Source organism: Diadema antillarum, unplaced genomic scaffold (assembly GCF_040938485.1).
Source record: "Diadema antillarum isolate AM-2024a unplaced genomic scaffold, OU_Dant_1.0 scf00000006, whole genome shotgun sequence".
Classification (NCBI taxonomy): Eukaryota; Metazoa; Echinodermata; class Echinoidea; order Diadematoida; family Diadematidae; genus Diadema; species Diadema antillarum.
In genome coordinates, this window is record NW_027270895.1 from 2,668,526 (window position 1) to 2,683,052 (window position 14,527).

Below are 14,527 nucleotides of genomic sequence, written 5' to 3' on the forward strand. Positions count from 1 at the left end.
TCCAAACTTTCTTCCGGCTGATTTCATGAAAAGACCACTTCTTCTTTTTGTCCCCGCTGAACGAGTTCGAGCAGGGGACTATGAAACGGGCTCCGTACGTGTGTGTGTCCGTCCGTGTGTCCGTCCGTGTGTCCGTGTGTGCGTCCGTGTGTGATCAAAATCTTCAATTTGCTACTTCTCTGTCATTTATGAGCCAATTTTGATTCTGTTTGCTTTATATGATAGCACTATGTGGGAGCTTTGAAACTTCTACACAGAATTTCAGTTGTGACCTTTGACCTTGACCTTTGACCTATATTGTACATTTTGCTACAAAATGCTACTCCTTTGCCATTTCTAACCCAATTTCAATTCCGTTTGCTTTATGTGATGGCACTAGTTAAGGGCTTCAAAACTTCTACACAGGATTTTGACCTTTGACTTCTTTGACCTTTGACCTTGATTTTTTTACCTTTATTGTACATTTTGCTACAAAATGCTACTCCTTCGCCATTTCTAACCCGATTTCGATTCCGTTTGCTCTGTGTGATGGCACTAGGTGAGGGCTTCAAAACTTCTACACAGAATTTTGACCTTTGACTTTTTTGACCTTTGACCTTGATTTTTGACCTATATTGTACATTGGCTACAAAATGCTACTCCTTCACCATTTCTAACCTGATTTCGATTCTGTTTGCCTTATGTGATGGCACTAGGTAAGGGCTTCAAAAGTTCTAAACAGAATTTTGACCTTTGACTTCTTTGACCTTTGACCTTGATTTTTGACCTGTATTGTACATTTTGCTACAAAATGCTACTCCTTTGCCATTTCTAACCCGATTTCGATTCCGTTTGCTTTATGTGATGGCACTAGGTGAGGGCTTCAAAACTTCTACACAGAATTTTGACCTTTGACTTCTTTGACCTTTGACCTTGATTTTTGACCTATATTGTACAATGGCTACAAAATGCTACTCCATCGCCATTTCTAACCTGATTTCGATTCCGTTTGCTTTATGTGATGGCAGCAGGTGAGGGCTTCAAAACTTTCTACACAGAATTTTGACCTTTGACCTCTTTGACCTTTGACCTTGATTTGTGACCTGTATTGTACATTTTGCTACAAAATGCTACTTCCGGCGGGGACATATATTTCGCACCGCGTAATTTCTACTTTTCCTTGTTCCTTTTTTTTTTGTGTGTGAGCCAATTTATATCTGGCTTCTTTTCTGTTGAGCCATTGAATATCCGGTGTACTCAGTGACTAACCTCAAAATATTCATGTTGTACATACTTTTATGTGTGTGTATGTAGTGCAATCCTTAAAGTGTATTTGTGTATGTTTTTTTTGTTCTATTAGATAAATAGGGCCTACTAAAATTGTTCTGTTTGCAATGCACATGCTTCATGTAGATTTCATGCAGAAAAGCAGAGAACTGTACTGGTGTACAGGTGTTTCCAGATAGTCTGAGTCATTCAGCCTCACTTTTGACACCAACACATGTTACAGGTGCAGCTGCGAGACCCAGCCACCATGAAGATTGAGCACACTCTGGAGGCCCACAGGGGGGCGCTCTCTGACTTTGACGTCAACGGCAACCAACTCATCACATGTGGCTTTGGAGAGAGGTGAGCTAGTGCAGGTGTCTGTTTTAACATTTGTTAGTACTTGGTCACTATTGCCTGTGGATGCCCTGTACTCACCAGATTGACTTACCCGGTATAAGCTTTTTGAGCTTCAACAAGCCTTTTTATATGACTGGCTGACTTCAGGGTCCAACCCTGTGGACTTTTTCAAGCTTGCTGATTCAAGCACAGAACAGCTACTCCTAGATGCTGTATTTAACTCACCCAAGTAACACATACTGTTTCATGATTCCAACCACGTCTTTCTCTACTACTTGTATTACATGAAAATCCTTTTATCCTTTAAGGCTGCTTTAGTTTTCCCCAGGTACGACACTCCAAAGTGGATTTATCGAGTGTGCAAAAATGGTATGTGTATCTGAGTGTGAGGTATTACATTTATGCAAGCTATAATGTCTGTAAGATGTTACATTTGCATAAGATGTTGGTTGATAGATTTTCTATGTGAAGATTTACCAGTCACAGAAGGACACCAGCCCCCTGCTGTGAATGAATGCTGGTTAAAGGGATAGTACAGTATTGGTGGAGATGAGAATTGGGCTTTTAACTTTTTGCGAGATACCAAGAAAACACTTATGAAATCGTACAGAGCATACCATTTTAAGAGGAATTCAAAGTTTATTTGATGAAAATCGGGTTTGGAATAACTGAAACATCCAAAAACAAAGTAAAACAAAGCGATCTTAATAAAGTGTGGGTCCCACACTTATTAGAATTGCCCTTTTTTAGATATCTCAGTCATTTCAAAACCAATTTTCATCAGATAAATGTTGAATTCCTCATAGAATTACATGCTCTTTCATATTTCATAAGAGGTTTCTCATTAACTCACCAAAAAAAGTTAGGAACCTGAAATTAGGTCTCAACCAGAACTGGACTATCCCTTTAATCATTCATAGTATATTTGAACCAAAGCTTCAAAGCCAGCAGAGCTAATTTTCCTACTTCACTTGAAGACTCTCCTCTTTCTTCCCCCAGACTCGGCACTCTGACTGTAGATAGATTCCTGATGATCTTTGACCTTCGAACCATGCGACCCGTGGCTCCCCTCCACGTCCCAATTGAGCCAATCTTCTTGCGCTACGTCACAACGTATTCAAATCGTATCATCATAATGGATCAGGTGACTACCAGTGTGGGTGGCTTGGGTGAATACTAAAGGTCATAGGTCGTGATCTCACGCACAAGACAAGCCCCTTTTTCCCCTACTGAAATTTACTCTTCTTGTGTAATATCTCTGTGTTATAGATTCAAACAAAAAGATGGACAAATCGTTTTCTGACCATGACCACACTGGCCACTTTAACAAATTTTTGACAGTTTAAAAAAAAAAGAAAAAAAAAAGATTGATTCATTTGAAAAATTACTTGACTCATAAATAGTTGGGTAAAATCTTAAACTTTTTCTGTATCGGAGAAAATATGGCAGTGGATTGAAAGGAGTATGAAGTATTCTAAGTATTAACTGAAATTGGCACATACAAGCACATTGTTTACGGACTCCTGGATGCTGCAAATATGTTCTTGGGTCGCCCTACGCTGAAGTATCAGAAGTCTATTTTCCCTATTCGATCTATATCGTGCTGTTAATCATCATACCCTTCATTAACCAACTATAATTGAGCTTTGTTTGCTGATTGCCATGTGCACTGGAGTGATTTCTTTACCAAGTGGCACAGAGGTCAAGGAAACTATTTGTCAGTGAACACAGATTACCTAATCCCCCTAATCCCTACTGTGTCACCATGGCCTTCATGTTGGGGCGAGGTGCATTGCTACATCTGAATGGGCTTCCTAAGTTTGCAACTGGGTCGAATTATGATGTACTATATTGGATGCTGATTAAAGAGCTTGGTGTTTTAAAGGCATTATTTACCATTCGCAGATGAAACAAAAACCCAGCATTAGAGCTTCAAAATAGTTCTAAAATATGAGTTAGGGATAGAAACAACCATTGTAAATAAGTAAATCAGTATAATCAGTGTTTGTAAGTATTGTAAAATATACAAAACATTAACAATACTGTAAAACGAGGAATTTTCGCGTGCACTTTAATTTCGCGAATTTCGCGAGCGCCAAGATTCGCGAAATTAAAATGCACACGAAAGTTCTTGTTTACACTATATGCATTGAACGCCAGTGGCACTTCGCGAAAATTTCATGCCAAGAAAAAGGCTGTCAGCTCCAATTCGCGAAAATTTCATGCCGCGAATATATCATGTTTTACAGTAGTTACGATAAAATTGTTTCTAAACTAAACCGTCTGCAGTTACGGTTTATTGAGAAAAACAGTGATATATCCTTATGTTTTAGGCTTTATTGCAAAATTGTTATATGATAGGATTTTTGTGATACAACTGACCTACACATTGTTGGCTGAGAATAATAAGGGCATTAAGTTGCCACTAAATCTATAGTGTTCGAGGCACCATAGCGCCCTTATCATTCTCAGTCGACGACATGTATCGTATGAGTTAACTCAAACATTTTTTCAATCACTGCTCCCAATGGTGAACAGAACCTTTAAGCTGAGTGCCTGGGCACATGAAGGGTTTATGACTGCTCTATTCTCTTACTCCAGAGTGGTCAGTTTCAGCTGCTTGACCCCGGTGGACTGGTCACTCCCGAGACAATGCTTCTCTACCAGGTCAACATTGCAGGTGACATGGTGCTGGACTTTGATGTGTCCAGCAACTGCAGTTGCCTGGCATTTGGAGATTCGGGAGGCAAGTCAGAAACCGATTTCATGACAACAGCACAACAATGTTGCTTTATGTGTGCACTAAAGATTACAAACTCTAGATATTATTGACCTAAATACCATTCTGCCACTTGCTATATGTCATAGATATTGCTTGATTTTATTTTCACAAATTTAGCAAAGCAGGTGCTAATTGCATACAATACTCTCCGCGTAATCGGGTATCGCTTAAACGGGTACTCCATTTAATTGGGTAGTAATGTCAGAGTCAGTTCCAATGCAGATTAAAATTACCTGATAATCGGGTTGCCTCTCTGCATGAATGGGTAAATAATTTTCTTCTAATCTAATTTCTACCCACATTTTATCACAGATATAACACTTTAAGAAATCATGCATGTCAAATTTTCCACGGCTTATCGCATTCTCCGCTTGATTTGCAAAGACCGATCATTTCTGGAGTGATTAAAGACGAAAACATATGTACACGTACCGACTTGCCACACGAAAACGAACATTACACATGTAACTGGCACTCACAAATGCATAGACAGACAGGAGTTGAACACATTTGCTCTCCTCCCTTGCTCTGCAACAACATTCACAATACGAGAAGTTTGCAATGGAAATCAGGCCATGCACCAGCTCCATAATGTTGCTTTACCCCAGTCACTTTTCAAAAAGTAACCCGATCGATGTCTACGTGATTAGTGCACGCAAAGAGACGTGTTTGTTTCGGAAAACGCCTGTGTGTTAGCGAGGAGTCTATGGTCAAACGACAAAGTTTTCTGAAGACATATTTGTCCATGAAAAAAAGTGTAAATTATTGCTCATGACTGAGCAAGTGTAAAGCCCGCCGCACACTACACGATTTTGCCCCGATTCACCGGTCTTAAGACCTTAATACTAGACGTGTGACGTCACAGTCTTGCCATTTTCTAGTCGTACGACTTGGTCTTAACGCCAGTCGTAGTGATTTGACATGTTGAATTTCTACGACTGGTCGTAGGCTTTCAGCCATTCACAATGCAGTAAAATGCAAGCGCACGCAGTGCGCATGCGCGCGCTTTACAGTCGGGTCGTATAGTGTGCGGTGTCTGGTTGTACGACTGGTCTTAAGACCCAGCTTGGCATAAGACTTTAAGACCAGTCTGATCGTGTAGTGTGCGGTGGCCTTTAGGTATGTATAATGTGCCATACAAGCATGGATATTAAAGCATACAGTGTAGGTGTTTGGTGTAGTTTACACTGCATGTACTTACACATTGTGTGTGTCAATAGTAAATGAGACATGTTCTTCTGTTAATAGGGTACTCCGCTTAATCGGGTAAGAAACGCTCTGCCCGAGCCTACCCAGTTATGCGGAGAGTACTATATTTGACAACAAGAGAGAATATTACTTCTGATCCCGATATAAATATGGTATGAACATGTGTATTTATTCATTGATTACTGTACTCTATGATCACAAATCTAACCCACTCACAAATTGTCGGAAAGTCCTGCTTCGTGAAAAATTAGACGCGCTATAAGATAGTATATTGCAGCATTTTAAAACTGAATCAGACTATAGAGATTGTTTCTGTATGTCTCCACCAGGCTATGTCCACCTGTGGTCCAGTACGGAAGAGGTGACATTCAACGACTTTTCAGCTGAAACAGAGTTTGCCGATCCAGTAAGTTCTAGCTCGAATTACTGAATCCCCACCCCCCCCCCCCCCCCACTTCTCTGTTATCCCCTTTGTGCCTTTAATTTCAGGTTGCAATGTTTTCACATAGAGATAACATCCAAGTAACAATTCTGTAAGTTACATTCACATTATGACGAGATGAAAAGAAGATTGCATTGCAAAATAGTGATTGAGTTGATGTGTGGCCTAGCTGTCTGATCTGTGCTTGCCTTCTACTCCTGTACCTCTGTCTCTTCAATGTGTAAAAGGCATTAATTCCCAGCAAGACATGATGATTTACTCCTTGTTCGGTCAAAATATGTGAAGTCAGTTTGTTTCTACTTTGTAGGCTAGCATAACATCTTTGCCATTGATTTACAATAATATGCAACCAGGGCCCCGTTTCATAAAACTTGTTATCAGTGACAAGTTGTTATAGATGTGACAAGCTACTGAAATCTTTGCATCTGATTGGCTGAGAGCAAATTTGTCATAGAAATGTGGCAGTTGTCACTGATAACAAGTTTCATGAAATGGGCCCCAGGTCATTCGAAACATTGATTTTTGTGTTTTGCATGAGAAATTTGGGACCTTTGCCTACTAGAGTGCTGAATCTTCTCCACTCAAACAAATAAAAGAAAAACAAACAAACTTCTCATCAGTTGTGAGTGTCCATCACGACTAACATGATTGGTTTCTGCTCATTTTATGCTTTAGAATTGATGCATTAGAGACTGGCAAGTCATGTGACTTATTTGGCCTTTCTTCGCACACAGGTAGAGCCCATTCATCCAATTTCCTTCACCGATGAGCTGGCGTCCTTTGCCACGATTCCCATGCCGTACTGTGAGGAGGAACAGCTTCTCTCCGACTGGCCACCAGAGTTGTGCCGGGTCAACTTAAGGTAAGGATGCGAGGATATCCCAAAGATATGTCCTCTTTAATTAATGGGATGTGATCAATGATTTGTATATCAACCAATGATCAGCATTCTCTATGTCTCACCATAACAAATATTACTTTTGTCAACGTTGGGCAATATGTCAATCAGTTGCAAATATTTTCTTTTCACGGAAGATGTTAACAATGACGCTGAATCTTGCATGCAAATAGAGCCCTGACTGCAGAGCTGTAAATGTGTATCTCCATCTTGAAATCCTGTGTTAATTTCTTGAAGTTGTCACTGGAGTCTATATCATAATTATCAGGACTTGTATTGTGCAGGAAGAGCTGATAATAAAGACTATGAAAGTATCTAAAGTTATACAAAACAATCACATGGATGTTTGCCTGGAGGGCATCAACAGCTTATCTCTTTACTTTGTCTTTGCGAGGAAAAGAAAGAAGAGGATATACATATGTAAAAGAGAACCAGTGTGTTAGATACTAGAGATCATCATGGGAATGAAGCATACTGAAGGTGATAGGTTGTGATTCAAACCAGGGTATTGGAAAGTGGATTGTAAATGAATTGCTAAGTTGAGACATATAACTAAAACATTTAGAGGATGACTGCTTTTTCAGGCAACCCCCACCCATCGACCAGGAGATCCTCCACAGCATGAAGCTAGTACAGTTCATCGGCTACGCCCCAAACCCTGGGGGAAAGAGGCGTAACCAGGTCGCCTACAAGGAGGTGATAGGCGGAGGCAAGAAGTCTGGGAAAGATTTGATTCCTGAGAGCCCCTCGGGCAGGAGTAAGTCCCAAATTAAACCTGCATGATAAATATATATATATATATATATATATATATATATATATATGTGTGACAGTGCACCTCAAAACAAACAAAAAGTCGCCAGACATGAATTTTTAGTTAAGACCATATTCTGAAAGAGCAGACTTTAAGCTTTAAAATGATGTATAACTCAAATCAAATGGACTCTCCTAACCTATCTAAATATTGGAAAGAAAGCACAACCTCAGAAAAAGTGTGAACTGAGAAAAGAGGCTCTGAAGTACAGTGTCTATGCAAGCGCTTAATCTTTACCAAACCGTGCGGGCTGTGCGATGAATGGGACAAAAAACAGAAAGTAAACCACTGGAGTAACAACAAGGAAGGGATTATCAGATTAAATTGAAATTAAGCATGTCTCATTAACACATTCTGTCCATAATTAATGCCAACTTTCAAAGCAGTAGCACTATCCTTGCAAAAGTTATTAGAGTTGAAAGTGAAGAGTGTGGACAAGGTTTTTCAGAAATGAAAAAGGGATTCTGAAGACACACCTTATCACAGTATTCTATCAAAAATGTTTGAGATAAACTGCTAAAACACACACTTTCCTGCCCGTTTTATGATACCACATTTTAGCATAATGTAAACGAAGACCTGCTCTTTCAGAAAATATGAAAAAGTCAAGTTCGGCTAGAATGACCCATTTCACTTGTTTTCAGTCCTCAAGCAAAATCAGTGTGTGCGACTTTATGTTCGTTTTGAGGTGCACGGTCACATATATAGTTGAAAGAAATTGGACTGAGTCGGGAGGTTGCTCTCGATCTTAGTCTCCCTTTTATTTGTCAAGCTTTCGGCCCGTCATTGGGCCTTCGTCAGGACCTACCAACAGAACGATTATTATATGAATAACCTGATGTGTCATATAATATATAATGCAAGGCCGAAAGACCGAAAGCTTGACAAATAAAAGGGAGACTAAGATCGAGAGCAACGTCCCGCCTCAGTCCAATTTCTTTCAACTATATGCATCCAACAATGCGGCACCGCGTACGTTCGGGACCCAGGGAACTATTTCTCACATTATATATATATATATATATATATATATATATATATATACATATATATATATTGTAGTTAGTTCTGTGTGTGAGAGACTTGTGGCTCATGCATTCAAAGTGCCTGTTACCTTTGGAAGCAGTGATTCAAAAAATGTTCAAGATATCACATTTGATGCATATGTGTAGGTCAGTTGTATCACAAAACATCCTACCACATGAGAATTTTGTGATAGAACCTTAAATATAAGGATATATCACTATTTTCTCAATAAACCGTAACTGTAGATGGGTTAGTCTGGAAAATTTTCATTATATAACCATTGTTCACATTTTGTGTATTTAATAATATTTACCATTGATCATACTTATTCAAGTTTTTACATTGGTTGTTTCTATCCCAAACATTTTAGAACTATTGTGAAGCATTAATGCTGGGTTTTTATTATGCCTCCGCAACGAAGTGGCCGGAGGCATTATGTTTTCGGGTCGTCCGTCCGTCCGTCCGTCCGTACGTCCGTCCGTCCCGTTTTGTTTTTGTCGATATCTCAAGAACCGTGTGGTGGTTTTACATCAAACTTGGTATGAGGGTATATCCTTGGGGGATAATACTTTGTGTGGATTTTAGGGTCACAGGGTCAAAGGTCAAAGGTCACAGGTTATTTTGTGAAAAAATTTTTTGAAATTTCATGTTTTTCTCCATATCTCGCAAATGGTTCAAGGTATCTTCATGGAACTTAGTGTATATGCTTGTACCGATGGGCAGTGATTATCTAGGGAAGTTGGGGGTCATGGGTCAAAGGTCAGGGGGGTCAAAGGTCAAGGTCAACTCCTCAAAATATCATTACTTTCCTTAAAATGCAATATGTCTGAAGGTTTTTTTTTTTTTAACTTGATGTATGGCATGTATTACCCATTATATATTTTTGGGGAAGTTTCTTGCCAAAAGGTCAAAGGTCAAAAGGTCAAAGGTCAAGTGAAAGTGCTAAATTGCACTTTTTCCTCCATATCTCGAAAGTAACTCAAGGTATCATCATGAAACTTACATACATATTTATGCATGTTCAACCTAATAGTGATTCTGTTTGGAACTGTGAGGTCAAAGGTCAAAGGCGAGGTTTAGATAATGCTATTTTCCCATTTGATACTGAAATTATACATTTTCCCAATACCTTGAAAATTACTCATGCATAAACTTATAAAAGGGTCAAAAGTCAAGTAAAAATCATCAGTTCCCCAAACACCTGCACTCTGACATTTTAATCATTCATCCAATTGAACCTAGTTCTAGGAAAGTGAACATTCAGCACATTTGTGTCAAACCTGTCATTTTAATATTTTGCCAATTGTGTGAAACTGTCATCACACATTGTCAAGACATTGTACTATAGACCTATTAGGAGAACCTTGCATTATGGCGGAGGCATATCAGTAGCCATAGCGATATATCTAGTTTTCATCTGCAAATGGTAAATTATGCCTAAAACATCCCACTGCCTCACAAAGAGTACTGTGTTTATGTAACCGGTTGAAGTGGTTCGCCCCAGGTGACTGGTAATAGTTAGCAAATGTGGTATCAACCAGGCACCAATACCATGCAAAGAAGAAGAACAAGATTATCCTTTTAAGAAATATTCACAGTGACCATTGTTTGCATGTGTGTCCATTATGTTTGTATTTTTCAATTGATTTTTTTTTTTTTTGTGTGTGTCATAATGTCTTGTTGTAACCCAGCGGAAGACCCACTCATGTTCATGGTGCCCAAGCCGTATCGCAAGGTGGAAATCAAATACTCCAAGCTGGGTATCGATGACTTTGACTTCCGGCACTACAACAGGACAAACTTTGCAGGACTCGAACCTCACATTCCAAATGCCTACTGCAATTCAATGTTGCAGGTAGGTATTTCAGCATACAATCACGTACATTATTTTGTTTGCATATCAAATTGAATTTTCCATTGTTTTCAATTATTTGAATGGAATAAATTTGAATTTGAATTTGAATTTGCATTGGACTTTGACTTTACATTTGAAAATTGGTATTACCTTTATTTACACCACATGCCTGACCTGCTCCTGATGTTGTTAGGTCCTGTACTTTGTGGAGCCTTTGAGGTGTGCTCTGGAGACTCACATCTGCAGCAAGGAGTTCTGTCTGGCCTGTGAGATGAGCTTTCTCTTCCACATGTTGGACCAGTCTAAGGGACAGACCTGCCAGGTGAGACCACACGCCCCTTCCTACCCCCAGATCGCTTACACGGGCCTCTTGACCCATTGAGGACGAGTCCCGAGTATACACTGGCAGGGGTCTATGGGAAATGCGTGTTGTAGCAAAGTCAGTCCGCCCTCAACGGGTTAAAGACCTGATAGCGTGGGGATACCAAAGAGTGGGAGGGCTGGCCTAGCTCAGTTTTATACAGTGCACTCCCGTTATAACGAACACGGTTATAACGAAATTTCTTTATAACGAAGTAAATCTTCTGGTCCCAAAATTATCACCATTAAAGTCTATGGTAAAAAATTCGCTTATAACAAACACGGTTATAGCAAAATTTCCGTTATAACGAAGTCTTTTCCGAGCGCCACAGACAAAGAAAAACAAAAGAAATGTGCTCCGTTATAACCAAATGCGAATTGCTTTCGAAAATACCTAGTGGAACAAGCATTTATAGCGTCTCTGCATGGGTGAATGCTTCACAGTGTTCGCTCTTTGTGTCACGCACAGTTTCTGAGGGAAATTTGCATTTATTATTGTGATACAGTTATCCCATCACATTTCCTAGCTTTCCGGTGTATGATGAGCATTCAGCAAACAGAATATGATATATATACATGGTTTCCTTGTTTTCGTTATATATTGTATTTGTTATAACGAAATTTCGTTATAACGAAAGAAAACTGCCGGTTCCGAGCATTTCGTTATAACAGGAGTGCACTGTACGTGCGTGGTATTCGAGAATCCCTGTAACAAATTTCATACCGCTTTATCACTAATATCTAATATGTGCATTCACACACAGTCAAAGAATCTTGACTGGAGTTGACTGTTACCAATGAGAATATGCGTTGATACACATATTCACTGATGGACGTGATTTATAGTTTTAGCATGTAGAATCAATTCAGTTGGACCACCTTATGAATCACCTTGCTACCTGTTCTTAAACTACACTGTAGCATTGTATACCCATAGGCTGACTCAGTGATGTCCTTCAAGTAGATGGATTTTCCCCCCTTACAGGAGGAAGCAACAGGCTATTCACATTATTTATTCCTACTTGCTACACTTTAATACTTTGAATCCAGCTTGCGTGCAAAATTTGTTGCCATTTTGGCAAGCCTTTGGCAGGATTTCTGCTTGTCAAGGACAATTGCGTTGTAAAGGCAAAGGTTTGCCTAAAATTTGAATATGTGAGTAAACTTAGCAATGGTTTAATTCGACAAGGGTATAAAGTAAAGACTTTTACCAGAGGACATAACATCCACTGATCATGTGCTAATTATTGCTGTATCACCACCCAGGAATGATTGCATATCAAACTCCAATAATGCTAAATAATAATTGTTAAATTTGTTGCATAAAAGCAGTTTTTGTAAAATGTTATGTTATATTTCACATAAAAATGTAGTGCATGTCAGTCGATGATAATCCTGAATAAATGTTTTGACTTTCCAGGCGAGTAATTTCTTGAGGGCATTCCGCACCATCCCAGAGGTATCAGCCCTGGAGTTGTTGCTAGGTGACGCGGAGGAGTCTGCAGGCAAAGCAAACTTTCCTCGACTCATCCAGAGCTGGAACCGGTTTGTTCTGGCCCAGGTCCTGCAGGTATGGTCCGATGATAAACTATAGTAATCAATTGCCAAGTGTATGAATGTAGCAACCTTTTGACATCTGTTGTAGGCAGGATAACTGGTATTATACTGGTTTGAGTTCACATAACAGATCAGGGGGGCATTTCATGAAGCATTTTGTCCGACAAAGTTGTCGGACAGATTTGCTCTCAGCCAATCAGATGCTAGGATTTCAGTGGCTGGTAAAAGTTTGTCAGAAGAATATCTGACCAAAATGCTTCATGAAATGCCCCCCTGGACTTCAAATGCTGTGACCTGGATTTGAAGTAACAAGTTTGAAATACCAGTAATAAAAGTTACTTGTATTGATAGCAAGAACGTGCACTTTATCAGTGACACACATTTGCATAATAATTTGTTCCTGGTACACTTTTGTATGTTTGGTTGATATTGTTTTATCATTAAAATCTATAATGAATTATGACTTTTTTCTTAATAGCTGTCACAATAAAGCAATAAAAACCCTCAAAAATGGTTTTCCAACCACCAAAAAAAGTCACATCTTTATTTTTATGAGAATAAGCCAAAATATTACATTTAGTATTCACCAGATCATATGAGTTATAGCCTACTTCCCCCACTTAGTTGCTTTGCGCCCTTAGGTGGCACTTACGGGCTGCAAAAACTCTTCTACTAGCTGCTCTCTGCACTGGGCATCTCTGATAGTTGACTGTATACCGTATGTCCAAAAAAAAAAATAACAATGGGACCATCCCCAATGATAACTTCAAAAACAGTGTGTCAATCCAAATACAATTTCAGGATATGAAACTATAAATTATTGCCCACATCTTACAGAAAACCCCATTTAATTTACTTCAGTGGTCAAAGAGAAATGGGGTTTTTGTAGAGCATGCCAGGAATCCCTTCCCTCCAAGTTCTGTCCATTGTGTTCACACATTTATATGCAGTTCCAAGAGCATCCAAGTGCTAAACTTGGAAGAATCAGACCCATGACATGCTTTCCAAAAATCTACATTTCTCTGTGACCACTTAACCAAATTGAATGGCGTTTTCTGCAAAATAGAGCTAAGATGTTATATTTTCAGACCCTGAAGTAGCATTTAGACAGTTTAATTATATTGGAAGTTATCAATGCAAAAATCTGATTGTATTTTTTATCTATTTATTTGTTTTTATTTTTATTTTATTTATTCATTTATTTATTATTATTATTATTATTATTTATTTATTTATTTATTTATTTATTTATTTATTTATTTATTTATTTATTTATTTATTTATTTATTTATTTTATTTTTTTTTGGGGGGGGGACATACTGTATAGTGTATGACATCTAATTGTGGTTATGGAACCAAAAGACATTATTGGATCTGTGATGACTCTTGTGACTTTGCTGGGCTGTTTGACAGGAGACATCTGACCCAGCAACGGACGACGATGATGAGAGTGGGCAGCCAGAGACTGAGGACGATGACTCAGGAGGGAAGACGGAGAAAAAGCCCTCTCCTCTTGCCCACCTGGGCGAGGCGGTCAGCCGGCTGTTTGAGGCCAAGGTGACCAATGCCAACATGTGTAAGATGTGCAACAAGGAGACCTTCAGGGAGGCGTCCACTATGGTGGTCACTCTCTCCTACCCTGAGGCACATGCAGCTGGTAAGCCAGAAAGGGGATTCACCCCAATCAGGACTAGCCTGTGTTTCAGACTGTTAACAACATTTCCTTTCCTTTCACATTTTACCCTGTCCAATTCATATTTGATGTAGAAATCACGGAGTGCTATGTCACTGTGTGTGCCCTGTAATCTTCATGCAAGAACCTACGAAGCGTTGTATCAAAGGTGACAGTGGTACATAGTATAGAAGTATTTTTTGTCTTTACTTTCTTCTTTTAAGCATGTCACAAAGAATATTTTTTCTTTTTCTGTTGTGCATGTAAAGCACATCTCCAACTTATTAGGTGATACGCTATCAGCGTA

The 14,527-nt window shown here is 39.1% G+C and overlaps 1 protein-coding gene across 1 annotated transcript in view; it reads left to right on the forward strand.

Annotated features, from left to right (window-relative positions):
• Nucleotides 1–14,527, forward strand: part of LOC139715462 (PAN2-PAN3 deadenylation complex catalytic subunit PAN2-like) — a 32,003-nt gene that overhangs the window by 4,102 nt on the left and 13,374 nt on the right. Inside the window, exons 6-15 of the mRNA XM_071627038.1 lie at nucleotides 1,490–1,608; nucleotides 2,605–2,749; nucleotides 4,207–4,351; nucleotides 5,926–6,002; nucleotides 6,773–6,900; nucleotides 7,521–7,693; nucleotides 10,468–10,631; nucleotides 10,825–10,953; nucleotides 12,412–12,561; nucleotides 13,962–14,205. Of these exons, the coding sequence (XP_071483139.1) occupies nucleotides 1,490–1,608; nucleotides 2,605–2,749; nucleotides 4,207–4,351; nucleotides 5,926–6,002; nucleotides 6,773–6,900; nucleotides 7,521–7,693; nucleotides 10,468–10,631; nucleotides 10,825–10,953; nucleotides 12,412–12,561; nucleotides 13,962–14,205 (1,474 nt within the window). The remainder of the gene's footprint in view (nucleotides 1–1,489; nucleotides 1,609–2,604; nucleotides 2,750–4,206; nucleotides 4,352–5,925; nucleotides 6,003–6,772; nucleotides 6,901–7,520; nucleotides 7,694–10,467; nucleotides 10,632–10,824; nucleotides 10,954–12,411; nucleotides 12,562–13,961; nucleotides 14,206–14,527) is intronic.